Source organism: Diadema antillarum, unplaced genomic scaffold, assembly GCF_040938485.1.
Source record: "Diadema antillarum isolate AM-2024a unplaced genomic scaffold, OU_Dant_1.0 scf00000028, whole genome shotgun sequence".
Lineage (NCBI taxonomy): Eukaryota > Metazoa > Echinodermata > Echinoidea > Diadematoida > Diadematidae > Diadema > Diadema antillarum.
In genome coordinates, this window is record NW_027270917.1 from 4,173,367 (window position 1) to 4,191,224 (window position 17,858).

General features: G+C 37.9%; 1 protein-coding gene across 1 annotated transcript in view; it reads left to right on the forward strand.

The window, feature by feature from the left end:
* Window positions 1-17,425, forward strand: part of LOC139737209 (copine-3-like) — a 139,223-nt gene extending 121,798 nt beyond the window's left edge. The window contains exons 12-16 of the mRNA XM_071647888.1: window positions 389-522; window positions 1,830-1,936; window positions 6,652-6,788; window positions 9,936-10,172; window positions 13,071-17,425. Coding sequence (XP_071503989.1) covers window positions 389-522; window positions 1,830-1,936; window positions 6,652-6,788; window positions 9,936-10,172; window positions 13,071-13,175 — 720 coding nt within the window. The 3' untranslated portion in view covers window positions 13,176-17,425. The remainder of the gene's footprint in view (window positions 1-388; window positions 523-1,829; window positions 1,937-6,651; window positions 6,789-9,935; window positions 10,173-13,070) is intronic.
* The last annotated feature ends 433 nt before the right edge of the window (window positions 17,426-17,858 follow it).

Here is a 17,858-nt window from a genome sequence, read left to right on the forward strand (position 1 = left end):
GAGCATTTTTTGTAAGCTCTTGTAATTACCGATGTTAAAAACAAAAACAAAACAAAATGTGAACACCCTGTTTTGAGTTTCTTGTTAGCTATGCTGTTCATTGATACATACACACCCGGCATACGCATCCAACGGGATGTGTTAATAGATAGCGGTGCACGTGCAAAACGAGTGATAGACATCGCGTTCTTTGGGGTTGCCAAGTTTTACTCTAACATGCACACCTTGCCCTCTCGTTGTTGATCAATTTACCATGTATTCATTGCGTGCATTTCTCTCTCTTTCCTCCTGCTACGTTTTTTTGTTCCTGTTGACGACTTTCCCCACCATGTTTGTTTACCCCATACCGTTCTCTCGTCTCGCTCTCTCTCTCTTTTCTAACATCCAGGTTGGAATAGACTTCACAGGCTCAAACGGTGACCCCAACGAAGAGACCTCACTACACTTCATTAACCCCGAGGCTCCCAACCAGTACACGCAAGCCATCGTATCGGTAGGAGAGGTCATACAAGACTACGACAGGTAGGTGAACTTGATCTTTACCTATGATTAGTTCTGTGACGGCCCATCTCAAAACTCACAATAAGTCAGAGATTGTGATTCTCTGTACTGGACTAAAATATGTCATTTGGGTCGACTGACTCAAATCTTGTGAAGTTTGCCTAATTTAGGAGAGTAATCTTTCTCTACATGTACCTACTGTCAAAATTTTGCAGCTTAAAACAGGGTTCCTGCTGTCATGAAAAACCTGGATGAATCATTGAATTTTGAAAAAATTTTTCCAGGCCTGGAAAAGTCATGGAAAATGCAGAATTATTAATATATCATAGAAAAGTCATGGAAATTTATACATTTGTGAATCTTTGCCTTTTAGTGATCTTTTTGTTTGCAATGTAATTATATTTTTGAGAAAGGCATTTTGTTGAATAAAATCAGACAAACTCATTTGCTGCAGACAGTGCTGGAATGGTATACACACTATCACTTTACGTGGACACTACAAATGTACTTATCTAATAGTGATATTCATTTATTTAACACCAACCACTTGAGTTTACATGATACTGTCCACAATGGGTCCTGGATTTCTAAAATTTTACATGGAAAGGTCATGGAATTTACTTTTGTCAAAGGTGCAGGAACCCTGTCAAAATAAAACTAAAATTGAGATATTTACTGCTTTTCTGGATCATATTTGCTTTTGCCGGTGCTGCTTTCAGTGAGAAATAGAATGTGTTTGCATTGATACTTGTGCACCACCTTTCCGAGTTACCCTAATCTTTTAATCCTCTTGTCTCCCTTTTTTTATGAAACTGCATCTCCTAACTCTCTCATATATATTCACTTTCCTGAATGGGTTAGGATGGTCCAATTTCAACAGGTTTTTACACCATTGAGCTTATTCTTATGGTAGAAAAGTGAAAATTTATGTTGACCTACTTTTTGTGGGTTTTGAGCTGGGCAGTCACAAATGCAAATCTGAGAGATGAATGCAGTTTTGTCTTTTGTCTTTGGTGCTTCACAATTAGCTGTCATCTTTAAGGTTTTCCCAGTCAGCAGTAGAAATGACTTAATGGATCTTTGCAGTCATTGAGATAAGTGGTAATGTTCAGAATCAAGAGAAATTGATGATTGTGTCACCTACATCAATGACTTTCAAGCAAACTTTTTGGCAACATTTCACAAGAGACATCTACCAAGGTATATGCATTTTAATCTATCGTCATTTATGCTTCCTAGATATTAAAAGAAAAAAAATGTGACACACTCGTAAGCTTTGAATACCTAGCGAAGACTTGGTGTGTTTCTGTTTTGATTTCTTCCTGTAGTGACAAGTTATTTCCAGCGCTAGGGTTTGGTGCCAAGATTCCACCCAACGGAACAGTCTCACATGAATTCCCTCTCAACTTCCAGCCTAACAACCCCTTCTGTGCAGGTAAGTCAAACGAAAATCTTGTTTGTTACCCACGCCGATGAAAATGGGCAGAGGGTTATGTAAAGGGTTCTGTATGTTTGTTTGTTTGTTTGTGTACAAGATAACAAGAGATCGGGTAAACGGATTTGCACGAAATGTTCAGGGGACGTTTGGATAATGACAGGAAAGAATCGATTAGATTTTGGTGATAATCGGTTGACCTTTGCAAATTCTGTGTGACCTTGAAGTTTTGACCCCATGGTATAGTGACCACTCCGAAAATTTTCCGTTTCTCACTTTGCGATTTTCCGCTACCGTACGAAAACATAAACTCCCAAACAATCCGACTTCGCTGCTCAAATGTTCGTAAGAATTCCGAAATTTACGTTTAGGCCTATTTGAGGGACTATGTCCTGGATTTATGAAAGTTTGTTCTCCGTCGACACAAACTGGCCCGTATTTTGATGATTTTTCAAATTAAAATTGATTGTTTTTTTCGTTCGAGGAGCATTTGCTCGGTCGCAGTCACACTGCACGATATGCGTGCTCAATGTCAATGCGTGTGCAAGGTCGCTGAAAATGCACCGCGCTCTACCCTGTTGGTGCAAAATTGCATCGGGGACGTTGCGGCGCTCGTTGGTGACCGAATACTGGTGCAGTAGACATGTTGCATTCAACCCTTGCATTGAATAATTCCCGTAGACACTAATCAGGGGTAATTGCCAAGGGGGTACGTAAATTTTGTTTTTCTTTTGCGCTTTTGTGGATACCATCAAACATCGTACACTCATACGACCTTTGATATCATCACACTCTCGGCTTGCTATAAGCAAAATATCCCGCAAGAAAACGGCGTATTTCTTGATTTTTAGCGCTTTTTCGGCGACCCGTCGCATAGACAATACTCTTAAAACTGGACTTAATTCGCGCACGCTTGGAAAAGTTCCAATTCTGCACTTATGACGGTGGAATTTGGGATTTTCGATGGATTTTTGGAGGAGACTAAAGGACTTTCCTATTGTGAATGAGTGTTACCGTATGTGAAATGATGTGATTTGCGTGTGATGTGACTGTAGAACCAAAGATCGTACACTGAAGTGTACGATCTTTGGTAGAACTCACTGGCTGGTGATAAAGGACACTGGCAATTAAGTGACCGAATTCTGGTAGATGACCGAATGCACAGTATGTTTACCCCGACTTTGTACAAGGCGTGGGTCTGCCGCCTTTGACGGCCCCTCTCTAGTTCTTTTTTGTTTTTTGAATGTATATAAAGAGATACTGGTTCTACCTAGGAAATTGTCACATCTGAAATACCCGAGGTACAAGCAGCAAGAGCAGACATAAAACCTAAGTGGTAATTTTTAGCATGGCTTTGCAGTTACATTTGCACCAGTTGCTCTCACTGCATTGTATTTTGATCAATTAAATTCTTTAGGCTTGAGCAGAGATCATTCCCCCATGAACTAATCCTATATATCAAGAAATCACTAAAATGGTAGACACTTTCATGTTACCTGTATACAGTTATGCTTGTTCATACATTGTATGCAGTAGTACCATGGATGTGAATATGTGGAGGTGTGAAGAGAGTGTTTGATACAGACAACCTGGTTTTTAAACAGAAATATCAAATATTTCATTAAAGCAAGCAAATTCAGCAAAAACAACAACAGTAGCACTAGATTGATCCATGGGATGATTTTTTTTTTTTTTTTTAAAGTGGTATATGGAAGCAAAAGATGAGACCTTTCATGGAGTAATTCCTTGTGAAGGGGAATAACATTGCACCCTTTTAGCATTCCCCTACACAACTCCTTTTTGTCTCGCCCACCGGAGGTGAAGGCGAGACTAAGGGATCCAAATGGCGTCCGTCCGTCGTCCGTCCGTCGTCCGTCCGTCGTCCGTCCGTCCGTCGTCCGTCCGTCGTCCGTCGTCCGTCACAAATGTTAAAGTTTACCTGCAAGACTCTCTTATGATGCATAACTTGGCATCTGTTACAGCAATGGCAGCCACACTTGGGTGATAGAAGCACTAGGGGTATCTTCATGTTATGGTGTTGTCAGAGGTCATGTGATGAGGTCAAAGGTCATTTGAGGCCATATATTGAAGGGTATGTGCAAGACCCTCTTTTCTATGTTAAAGTTTACCTGCAAGACTCTCTTTTGACAAATAACTTCACATAAGTTGCTTGGATTTCAACCTAACTTGGGTCATAGATGCACTCGGGGTACCTTCATGTTATGGTGCCGTTGGAGGTCACAGGATAAGGTCAAAGGTCATTTGAGGTCATACGTTAAAGTTTACTTGCAAGACTCTCTTATCACTCGTAACTCGACACATGTTGCTACAATAGCAATCAAACTTGGGTGATGGATGCGCTGGGGGTACCTTCATGTTATGGTGCCGTAAGAGGTCACATGATAAGGTCAAAGGTCATTTGAGGTCATACGTTAAAGTTTACTTGCAAGACTCTCTTATCACACATAACTCAGCACTTGTTGCTACAATGGCAATCAAACTTGGGTGATGGTAGATGTCTCTTGGGAAGTTGAAGGTAACCACAAGGTCAAAGGTTACAGACGGGTCAACGAACTTTCAGGGCCCAATGTTAAGTTTTTAGGGTGCATTTCGTTTATGGCTCATAACTTTTGATCCCTTTGTCCGTTTGTGACCAAACTTGGATGGAACATGTCCCTTGGAGAGGTGAAGGTCGTCACAAGGTCAAAGGTCACAGACAGGGGTCAACAAACTTTTAGGGCCCAATGTTATGTTTTTAGGGAGCATTTGATTGTGGCTCATAACTTTTGATCCCTATGTCCGTTTGTGACCAAACTTGGACGGTAGATGTCCCTTGGGGAGTTAAAGGTCATCACACGGTCAAAGGTCACAGAAAGGGGTCAACAAACGTTTAGGGCCCAATGTTAAGTTTTTATGGCGCGTTTCGATTATGGCTCATTACTTTTGATCCCTTTGTCCGTTTGTGACCAAACTTGGATGGTAAATGTCCCTTAGGGTATTGAAGGTCACCACAAGGTCAAAGGTCATAAGCAGGTCAATTAACTTCTGGGAGTTATAAAAAATATTAATTCCTTGTACGCGAATGGGCGAGACACAATTTGGCGATTGCCTTGTTTTCTTACCTGGGGGTTTGGTTATCATCATGCAGGAATTTGTGGTTTGGCACATAGGAGATTTACCATAACAATGAAAATGGCATATCATTGTGCATATATTTTGTTTGTATGATATATACTTCCAATCTCTCATATGCCTTTTGAGTAATACTATGTGTATATTACATTGCTTACAAATTATCACAGATTTATGATTTGTTAGTACACTCAGCAAAAAAAGAAAGTAAACACTTTTTCGAGGTCATATTTTTCATAGAAGATTTTTATGAAAATCAATGTATTATATACCATATTAAAGGTAATTTAATTGGCTATTCAACTAATAGGTTAATTTAAAAGAAAATTTGACGCATGAGTGAGCACATTCGTTTTTGTCCGCCAAGGCACAAAATTAAAAATTGCAAAAATTGACATGTTCTCTTTCATTTGCAAATGCTCTTCACGATAACATTGACAACAAAAGACTGGTTTAACACAATAAGAGACATGAATGAAATAGGAAAAATAAGTTTTTGGTATTTTATCTCTTTATAACTTCTAAGGAAAACAAAGTGGGAAACTAAAGGGAAAAAATAAAAATTTTCTGTCAAGTCAAACTTCAAATGAAATAGGGAACAATAAGCATAAAGATGATAAAATGAGCAGAATTTCTTTATTTATTTCATTTAATATAGTGACTTAAGAATCAATGTGACAATTTCAAGAACCAAACATTATTTACAATTTCCTAATTTGAAAAAGAAAAGAAAATTTCTACAATTTTTGTTAATTATTACTTTCTCTCTTATTTCATTTGATTTAGATTTGTGATAAGATGTTTTATTTTCCTCCGTTATATTTAGCCTTCATTGATCTTTTGGGCTTTAAAGATATCATAGAGATCAAAGGTTTCTTTCTGCAACTTAATTCATGTTTCTTTTAGTGTGAAATTTGTTGTTTGTTCTTATTATTCTATGCAAGAGCACATACGCATGAATGACGACTTGTTCAATTTGTAATTTTTACTTTTGTGCCCTGGAAGAGAAAAACAATGGTGTTCACTCATGCGTAAAGTTTCCCTTTTTGTTGACCTACCAGGTTAATAGCCAATTAAATTACCTTTAATATGGTATATAATACATTAGCTTCCAGCCAAATGTTCTTGAGAAATCTAAACTTGAAAAAGTGTTTACTTTCTTTTTTTGCTGAGTGTACATACTTTGTAATTGTATTACTTTTCTGTTGAATGGAAAATAAAAGTTCAATTGAATCAAACTGATTTGAAATGAACTGAATATTGTATATAAATACCTTCTTCATACTGTAAGCTGTTATTTTCTTGTACAGATATTTTCGCGAATTAGAAGGTCACAGACATTTTCGCAAGATGTTGTTTTCGCGAATTGACACCAACGCTATCCTGCATGCATTGTTACTCTAGTGTATGGCGACATTTTCACGTGTTGTTAAATTTGTGATCCAACTATGATTCGCGAAAGTTAAACCCTCGCTAAAATAACCACTTATACAGTATTTATGGTATATTCCTGTACTTTTTTTCAATGTAATGAACCTTCTGTGTTCTCTTCTTTGTGTCTCAACCTTTATTGCATCTATCAGGTGTCAGCGGCGTAGTCGCAGCATACCAAGCCTGCCTCAGGCAAGTCTCGTTGTGGGGTCCCACCAACGTGGCACCGATCATCAACCACGTGGCAAAGTTTGCCCAGGCTGCCGTCAACGAGAGCAAGATGGCGTCGGTGAGTTCCTCCTCTGGTCTTCGCTTACACCGCTCTGAAAGGACAAGCTCACCCAAATATATATGTGTAGATTGGGTGAATGCAGTTGTGAAAGCAGAACACATCAATGAAAGTTTGAGGAAAATCAGACAGTCGATTTAAAAGATATGAATTGTTAAAGTTTTGGTTGAGCCATCGCTGGATGAGAAGATGACTACAGTTCATGACATCACATATGAAGAATGATGATTAAAAAAAAGATATAAAGAAAATTCAACATTCTCACTTTTCTAGCATGATGAAAGAGCACTTCAATTATCTTTTTCAGAAATCAGGGGGAATTATGTTACCCTTAACATATGTCAGTAACAAGTCGAGGAAATGTGCATTTTTCATGAAAAATTAAATGTGTTGAATGTTCTTTATATTTTCTTTATATTGTTCTTCATATGTGACATCACAAACTGTAGTAGTCTCCTCATCCAGCGATGGTTGCTCCAAAACTTTAAAAATTTATATATTTTGAACTGTTTACTGATGTGTTCTACTAATATTGCTGCATTCACTCAATCCACACGAATATTTGGGGTTTGGTTTCCTTTAACTTTCACTGGAAGCAGGATGCTTGTGATATCCTCCCATGGAGCAGATGATGGTCGAGAAAATAACACACAGCATTTGCTATTCTATTCATTTGTAGCACAAGTTCTAGATTGGCTTTAAAAAGGTACAAAATGAGAGGAAAATTCTCCATTTGGAAAGTGGAAATTCTACAGTGGCATTGAAAATCTTGCAGGTGATATCAACCTACAGCGTTTACCTTGTACCAGCAAAAAAAAAAAGAAAAAAAGAATGATTTAGGGTATTTTGTATTTCATCCTTACAACTCCAGCGATTACATTTCAAATGTGAGTAAGTTTATCTGTTATCTGAGATCATATATATTGTAAAACGTTCTGATGATGTGTGCAATAGGACAACGTATCGATAAACTCCAATAGCACAGTCATGGTGATCTTAAAAGTCTCCATGTACTCAAGGAAAATCCAATTGTACCATCTCGGATCAAAGATGTTGCTTCTCTGGAGTTTGTCAGAGCTTTCAGCAATGGACTGATCGATACGATCGCATTTCCTGCTCGCTCCTGACAAAACAATTAGCCTTGCATTCTGTAGCGAGGCTCCGGTGTCTGATGTTCATTTAGTCACAGGTGAAAAGTGAGATGAGGTTTTTACACCAGTCTGCATTTGTCGTTTGCCATTGTGTCAGGCTACAGTGACAAATTAGATTGTGGTGTCATCCAAGAGTTCGCCCAGACCTTTCTTCTCAAAGTTACCCCACTTCTTTTTTTTTTCTTTTTTTTTTTTGTGTGTGAAGAGAACGAATGACATGCAGCGGGGAATGATGAATGTGTTTTTGCAAGGAAAAACAAGCATGCTAAATCCATCAATTACCCTCAATGCAGATGCTAGAATTGTGATTATCAGTGTTCAGTTTGCGTGGTGTGCTCAACAGTCTTATTATATCAAGTTAGTGTATCACTGATATTTAACCCTTTCAGAACCACATCATTTAAGTATTGTTGATGCTCTCAGGACAATTTAGATGTCATTAGTAACAGCAGACTGGAAATAGAGGTGAGCCAAAGAAGAATATTTTGAAAAGATGCAGCCACTTTATACTAAAAAGATGGAGGAGTACAGTCTCGTTTGTCTCAACAAAATAAAATGGCATGACAGAATTTTTACCAGTGCCAAAGAGGTCATGCCTTCGCTGCTATTTATTTGTTTGTTTCCTCACATCTTTGTTTGCTTGCAGTATTACTTGAAAAGATACAAATAAATTTTTGACTAAGTTTCCTAGGATGGGTTCATTGTGATAAAATCAACAGGTGATTCAAATCATGATCCAAATCAATGATTGGGTTTGTTGTTGTTTTTTTCTTAACCCTAAAAGGGCCGGGGGGGGGGGGGGGGGGGCGGAATCCGCCCCCCTCGACGTTTTGCGCTATAATTCTGTTACGCGAGAAGGCCTCGTCGCAAGGCTTCTTGACTTTGTTTGTTCAAGTCTCGCGCAACTTTTGAGACCAAATCTGCGACGTCCGCGCGTACTTTTGCGAAGCCACGCCCATTTTTGTAACGGAATGTCGCCCCAAAACGGGCACAAATTTGTGATTTTGTGTACATTTCCTATGGAAAACAGTGCTGTCGTGAAAGTCATAAAAACCCGATTATTTTTACAATTAATCACTTTCATTGATTAGTTTTGTTCTAATTATGGTAGAAAAGTGGTCAGTGACAATTTCCAATAAAAAAACAAAGAAAAAACAAAAGTTGAAAAACAAGGAAATACATAAGAAATTCTGAAAACAATAAAATACATAAGAATTGAAATGAATTTTGGAAGTTTTTGTGATGTACAATCGTTGAATATGCTGCAACAGATTTACAGACCAAAAATTAGACTCTCAATGCTTTTAATTAGGCTAAAATATGATCTTGAGCTTAATTTGCATAATTAATTAATTAAAATTAGAAATTGATTGTTTCAAAAACTCTTATGACACAGTCTTGTAGATTTTGACGCAGGTCTCACGCATGCAAAATTTCATCGCGATCACGCCACCGATGACCGAGATCTCAGGGGGGGGGCGGAATCCATCCCCCCCCCCCCCCCCCGGCCTGAGCATAGCCAAAAAAGCCCGGCCCCTTTAGGGTTAAAGGACGTATATAATATGCACAGTTCTTTGGTGTAAGTGACCCTGAGGCTGTTACAGAAGTTTGGGCTCTCCAAATGCTGCTAGTATGGATATTTGCAGGATAGGTATGAACATAAAGGAATAAATGGTCTGTATTGTGGCAAGAGGAAGCAAGTGACCAGAGTGTTATCATAATGAGACCAAATCTATTAACATTGACATTATTTCAAAGTGAACGATATATTTACTTGGATATCTCCTAATTGGTTTAAAGTTACTGCTCAACAGGTATTGACGTGTGTGTTGGAAATATTGCACTGAGTGTGTGTATGAGAAAACTGATAGCTGTTTGAAGATTTAGAGCCAGTTGGAACTCTAGATCTTGAACACCCTTACTGTGATCAAAGAGAAGTCGGTCATATTCAGTTTCTTGGCGTGCCAACATTTCTCCCCCCCCCCCACCCCCCCAGCAATACTACATCCTCCTCCTGCTGACGGACGGCGTGATAACAGACATCTACGAGACCAGGGACGCGGTTGTCAAGGCCTCCCACCTACCGATGTCCATCATTATCGTTGGTATCGGCGAGGCGGACTTCACAGACATGCGGATGCTGGACGGGGACGATGGTGTCCTGAAGTCGCCGAGCGGGGCGCCAGCAGCGAGAGACATCGTCCAGTTTGTGCCCTTCAGGGATTTCAAACAGGTAGGGCAGAGGGGTTGTGGTCGGAGACCTCAACTCTACCACTTTTGGTTGGAGATCTCCCGCTTTAAGACCATTTTCTTAAAAATCTCCCGCTTTGAGACCATTTTCTCAAAATCTCCCACTCTCCCGCTTCAGTTCAAATTTCTTCCACTCTAGCTGTGTGTCACCTGCTTAGGATTTACTTTCTCTTGCTTAAAGGGATGGTACAGTATTGGTGGAGATGAGAATTGGGCTTTTAACTTTTTGCAAGATACCAAGAAAACACCTATGAAATAGTACTGAGCATACCATTTTAAGAGGAATTCAAAGTTTATTTGATGAAAATCAGGTTTGGAATGACTGAAACATCCAAAAACAAAGTAAAACAAAGCAATTGTAACAAAAGGTGGATCCCACACTTTATTAGAATCGCTCTGTCTTGGATATCTCGGCCATTTCAAAACCAATTTTCATCAAATAAACATTGAATTCCTCATGGAATTACACGCTCTTTCATATTTCATAAGAATTTTCTCATTGTCTCACCAAAAAAAAATGTTAGAAACCTGAAATAAGGTCTCTACACCAAAACTATACAATCCCTTTAAACTTTTAGCTTCCTCCTGCCCAATTTTATTTCATGTACAGTATGGAAGTGACTAAGAAGCACCAGTGAGCATCTAAAACTCAAGAGCTTGGACCCTTAACCATAGCTGCAAGGGACGTCGCTCTACACACACACAATATTTTGTGCATGTTATGTATCAATATGTTAAAAATTAAGAGCTCAGATAGCACCAGCATATATTTACGAGCCTAGAGCTTGGACCCTAGACCCAAGCCGCAAGGGACGTTGCTCTATGCGCGAGCTGAGCGGTATTGCGCGTATAGTCACGCAATCAGAGTCCCCAGTTCATGAGGGGGTGCCTGGCTGGAGAATCTCTGATTTAGGAGATACTTAGGGTTGGCATCTCTGCATTGTAAGTCCCTACCTGTATGAGAAAAAATGATGGGCAATGGCTATCAGTATTTTTAATGACTTGTCATGTGCCATTTTTACTCTTTTTTTGAATGAGAAACGCATTGGACAAACTAAAATGTAGCATCCTGTTACTTTGTGTTTGTTGTCCTCTTAAATAGTAGCTGAATGGAGGAGACTTAAAGTCATTACTTGGTCCCTTGTGTAGGAGAGTTATATCCTATTTGCGCACAGACCACTTCCTATCTCTCGTAGAGAGTAGGGAGGGAGAAGTCCCTGTTAAGTGGTCAAATGCACAAAAACAAGCTGTTATGCTCGGATGGTGAGGCCTACTGGTCACAGTCTCAAAGTGGTCATGGTTCATGGTCAGATATCAAGGCTCTGGAAATATCATTTTGGATATCTTCTCCTTTTTGCGTAGATGTATATCAGGGGGGTGTTTCATAAAGCTGTTCGTAAAGTTACGAACAACTTACGAGCAACTGGTGATCAGTTCTTGTGCTGAATTATGGAAATTCTGATATGTATAGCGCATCAGAACTGATCACCAGTCGCTCGTAAGCTGTTCGTAACTTTACGAACAGCTTTATGAAACAGGGCCCAGGAATCAGAAAGATGCAATTGAATGTTTATCATTTTCATTAGATTTACTCTACTGACTGTCCCCAACATCACGATTTAGACATGTATTGAAGGCTTTTTTTTTTCTTTTTCTGTGATTCAATCACTTTCTGTTGTTTATTATTTAGTCAGTGATGATCATTTAAGCCAAAACATAGTTCCCATGTGCTTTTGATGCTACCCAACTTAAGCTGCATTATTTCAGCATTATTTCACACATATCGAATATGCATTCGATATGTGTGAAATAATGCTGAAATAATGCAGCCTCAGTTGAGCAGCAACAAAAATGTGAAATATTAGCCAAAAGAGGTTCACCGGAAGCACTACAGTCTCAGAGCGTACCTGATCATGGTTGCTACGCAATTTTTTTTTTAATCGATGATCAATAATCAACAAATCGTACCACAAAAGTATCCACCAATCTTCCACATTAGGGTGAATGGCATGCTGTTTGATGTAAAATACAATTGCTAGGGTGTGATCAATCTTCACATATCGTTCTACCTAGCCACTACGAAATGGGGATGGCACTTCAGGAATAAAAATTGCATGCATACGATCAAAATTATATTATGCTTCTGATCTCAAAATGCTCCTAAACAACTTGTTATCCTAGCAAATTTCATCAGCCAGGTAAAGTTTCTCAGCAGACCCTTTCGATGTATTACAAGCAAATTCCAAATGGTGGAAGATGAATTTTTTAGCTCTTCTTAGATCTTTGTTTTTAGCTTTGAAGCTAACTTCGCTATTATCATGCAATCAGCTGTAGACTTGTAATCCCAACAATGTTGCAGATTAGTCACAGAAGATGTGATGAAGCTTGTCTTTTTATGTAATGTGCAGCAGCAGTTGTTTTTGCCATTAAAGAGACTGTACAGTTCTGGTTTAGGTGAGGATTTAGCTTTAAATGTTTTGCGAGATATTCAGAAACCACTCTAAGAAATGTCAAAGAACATACAATTCTAAGGGGAATCAAAAGTTTATTTGATAGAAATCGCTTTTGAAATAGCTGAGATATCCAAAAACAAGGTGAAACAAAGTAATCCTAATAAAAGGCGTGGCCTGTCGCCTTTTATTATTATTGCTTTTTTTTTTTTAGTATCTCGGCCATTTGATAACTAATTTTCATCAAATAAACGTTGAATTCTTCTTAAAATTACATGCTCTTTCTTATTTCGTAAGAGGTTTCTCATTATCTCACTTAAGAATGTTGTAAACCTGAATCCTCCCCTCCATCAACCTACTGTACAGTCCTTTTAAGAGTGGAGATTACATTGATTTGTTTGTTTTTTCATTTCTCCCGCTCTTACCCCAAGGCATCACCTGCACAGCTAGCCAAGTGTGTGTTGGCCGAGGTTCCCAAGCAGGTGTCGGAATATTTCGAAAAGAAAGACCTGTCTCCGCCTGTCCTCCACCGGTAATGTATTTAAATAGCGCCATCTAGTGTATGTGTGTCACACCGCGTTCCAGTCTCATGTCCAGCGTAGAGATGTGCATCGTTGTGTGGTCGTCCGTCGTGTGATCAGTTGGCCTCAACGTTGCCTGGCAACAGTATTTTTTTTTCTTTGTTTTTGTTTTACAGTAGAGGGCTTTATATGTTTTAGACTCAATATCTATACGCTTCATTTAGTCTGTTGTACCAGTTACCCTTCTGTGAGTTCATTGATGTTTGGAATGGATTTTAGTGGCTTTAATTTGGGAGAAAACCTGTGATGTAACATTGTGTAGTGTTTGATCAGTGGTTGCCTGCTTGCAAAATGAGCCCCTTTCGTGCATGTAAAGTCGGCATACTAAGAACACGGAGGTCGAAAGGTGAACAAGGCCTCATTACCACTCTCATCTATTAGGGACAGATGGGGCATACAAAGTATGCTCATGTGCATACATGGGAGCTGTTTCCTTCATATGAATTTACGAAAAAATGTATTTTGGTCCTCTGGTATTGTGGTGGATGAAGGCTGCAGTGTTGAAAACGTTATGCAGTACACTTTCAACTGACACCAAAGATGTCAACATTGTTTTCCATACCTGTCCAATCTACTGTACAGCAAGCTATTTTCGAGGCATGAAATTTTGAATTGGTGCCGATGGCCTTTTTCGGGGCATGAACTTTCTGCGAATTGCCACTGGCATTCAATGCATATAGTGTAGACAAAAAACTTTCATATGCATTTTGATTTCACAAATCTTGGCTCTCATGAAATTGGCAAAATTAAAATACATGAAAATATATTTCTGGTTTTACAGTGGCTGTTCTGTGTACAGTAGATTTAGGTTTTTAAGATGCATGTGAAAAGAAATAAAGCTGCAATAGAGACCTAGTGTAAGTAGTCTTGTGTAAGTGTGTTTTTAGTTCTGTATACATTTCTTTCACACCCTTTAGGATTTTTCATATATCACTGCAAGGGTAGATGCTGTATGTATATCTTGTTCTGTGTATAATAGACTTAGGATTTTAGGATTTACATGTATGTGGGGGAAAAAAATGTAAAGCTTCAATTAAGTAGTCTTGTGCAAGTGTGTTTTTAGTTTTGTATACATTTCTTTCACACCCGTTAGGATTGTTCATATATCACTGTAAGTTTGGATGCTGTATGTATATTTTGTTGCTGTTATTTACTCTCTGTAATGATTATATGTTCCAAAGTATGTTTATACCACGTAGTTTGTCATTCATTTGTTTGTATTCAGTTATAATAATTAAAAAAGGATGTGATTATACTGTTTCAAGAGAAATGCAAGTAGGTTGATGTTGATTATCATTTCTGTTCTGTGTAATTTATTTGGAAGAGTCTCTTAAGTTGTAGAATGCTTTGCACAGAGAGGCGTGTTTCTTCATTCCAGCATTTAAGCATTCCTACCCTGTTTTATGCTTCTTCTTTATGTACACGTAATTGAAGTCAATGTCACACTGAATTCAAGAGCATTGTCTCATAATATAGCCCATTGTTGCAAACAGAGTTTATCTAGTTGGCCAGTGCACATGAGATCAGGTCAGTATTTTGCAGAGGACTGCTAGGGGTCAATGCACTATTCAACTATCCTCACTAATGAAAAAGGGCCACATTTTTGAAAATGGAAAATTGATTATTTTCATTCAATCCTTCTACAGCAAGTGAAATTTCTGTGGCTAAAATGTTGTCATAATCCACAAGTTATCAACTCAAGTCAGCTCATGAATCAGGAGAATTGAACGGAGCAGTTAGGGAAAATCATGTCAATAAAGGACAGAATCATGAATATTTTTAAATTAACTAGGAAAATTCAGGCAATTACTGTGAATACACATTTCAGTACTGTGTGCAATCACTTGTTTTGTACAGTTACAAATATATTTTCAGTGGTAGTCTATCAAAAGAAAATGCATAGTCTTATAGATTTTATCATATCTGTGAACTTAAATGATATTTTATAAGATCTATCTGTAATGTAGGTTCAAGTCTAAGCTATATAGGTAATGGAAGCTGTATCAGACACTTCCGTTAACTGGCAGTAGTTGACCAACGAGGGCTCACTTTATCCGCTTGTTAAACCTAACCTTTGAAGGGAAAAGAGTCCTCGCTGATTAGAGTGTATGAATGAGATGACAGTGAGCTTGGTCCGACACAAACTCACTAAAGGTTGATATCAATATTATGATAACAGTAGCATTGGCCAACATCTACTCAAGATCACTATTATAGCAGTTCTATCTTAATTTCAGGACAGCTCCCATTTAGTATTTTACCAAAATTATAAAGGATGATATTGACAGTATACTCCAAGAAAGTCTTGAACAGATTTTTGCGTGCAATGTCCATGTGCTATTTTTACTCAAGTGATGTGTAGCAGAAACTGGAAAAAAATTCAGAAGAAGGCATATTTCTTTGAAAATTAGCTTTTTCTTCTTTTTTTTTAGCAGGGAAGTAAATGTTAATCATTCAATAAGCATGAGGTTGGACTGAATATATTTATTGATTTGCATTATATGAATTTGGTATCTTGAGAATTCAGGTCCGTCCTTGCAGCCACCTTTTATTCATTTCATCCTCATTTGCTTCATTATGCTCAATACAGTCACAGTAGTTGAGTTGAGCTGTAAAGAAAAATCCCAGTGCAATGTTGTACACCCAGGGGCCTGTTGCTTAAAAGTTACAATTATGGTAACTTTGCCATCCAATGGTAACTTCCATGGAATTCTTGATTTTGATTGGCTGTTGAGTATTGTTGCCATGGCAGTTACCATTGGATGGCAAAGTTACCATAATTGTAACTTTTATGCAATGGGCCCCAGGGGGGGCATTTCATGAAGCGTTTTGGTCGGATTTTTTTCTGACAAACTGTTACAAGCTACTGAAATCCTTGCATCTGATTGGCTGAGAGCAAATTTGTCTGACAACTTTGTCGGACAAAATGCTTCATGAAATGCCCCCCAGATCTGAAATTGCAGATGAGAAAGCCTATGAGTTGGGTTTCATGTCTCTTTGTACGTGTGTCTGTATTTAGTGTCACTTTTCTATATTTATACCCACTGTAGCTACAGATATTGTGTATACTATAGAGTGCATTTAAAGTGATTGATGTTGTTTTTTTTTACAGCATACCCTCTGCTTTGCATGAATGTTATATAGCAGTCCATGAAAGAAGTCATTATTATGCATTACTTGAAAATAGTATGAAGTGGTGCCTGCATACTGTTAAAACATGTTTAAGACATTATTGTTTTTTGTTTTTTTTTAAAGACAAGACATGGCTTTTTGTGAAAAAGACAAAGAAAATTTGTTTTGAAAACAGACGTATATCGAGGGGAAAAAACGTGTTCTGAATTTTTTTGACATAAAGTTTAGTTTTCATTAGATTTACTAGGCTATTAAAGACATAACTGCATCTGGTGGGAGCATGAGTGCCACATTGCTTGCACGAATGTATTCTAGATTATTCCTAAATGTGTTCGGATGCATAATGCTCTCTATAGTACTGTGTGTTAGACCAAGTCACATGGCAAATATTGCATTTGTGTATGATGTATTCATATACCAAAGCAGTATCTAAATATTGTTACCCCTCTCCCCCATGTTATGTACATATACAGAATGCATGGTAATGCCACCATTTATAGGGATGGTTAACATTGTATCGTATTGTAATCAAGTCGTGGGCATATCTGAATTACTCTCTAAAATCATGCATGAAATCAAATTGTATGATGAATATGATACTATGATGGCGGTTTAGATATGTATACTATGGGGTAGGTTGTGTGTCAAAAACGTATAAAGGTGTTGATCGATTTAGATGAGCTACTTGATTTGACCGTACATGTATGTTTTGTTTGCATTGCCGTTTTAAAAGCCTGCTCTGATATTTTGCACCATCAAAATGATTGGCTCAACTCAAAATTATATTCTTTTTCAGCATTTTATTTATTTAAGGCAGAGTATTCCAAGTCTCTACAAGTATTACAATATCTCTTTGTTACCAGTATTCAAATTTCTTGAGTTTTCAGTTGATGAAGACACACTCTTTGCAATCATCCCATGAACAACGTAATACACTTGCATTGTAAACAGTGCTCAACAGTTTCTTTGGTTAAAGTTTTCAGGTCAAAGATTGTAATATTTATCTCTTCAGAATATCTATCTATCTATCTATCTATCTATCTATCTATCTATCTATCTATCTATCTATCTATCTATCTATTTATCTGTCTATCTATCTATTTATCTATCAATCTACCTAGCTAGATATCTATTAGTATATATATATATATATATATTTTTACAGTTGTTTGTGGGAGTATGATTGAATTTGTATTATGGCCTCATATGGAAGCCCCTTTTCTATATTTCTTCGAAGACAATTAGGAAAAAAAGAAAGATTTTTCTTTAGTACTTTTTGTTCAAGTAGGTATGTATTGTTATTGGTTGCGAAAACACGATCTATCAACATTGAATCACGATAAGTTATGTACAGGAAGCAATCAGTCAAATTTGCAGTTGTTCAGCAAGCTGTCTTCAGATACATGTTTTTATTAGGTTCAGAAGCTTGCCATCTCTGAATGCTTTGACAAGTCATGAAACATTGCAAATTCACCGCTAGGAGGAGTTGGGTAACATTGGCTATTC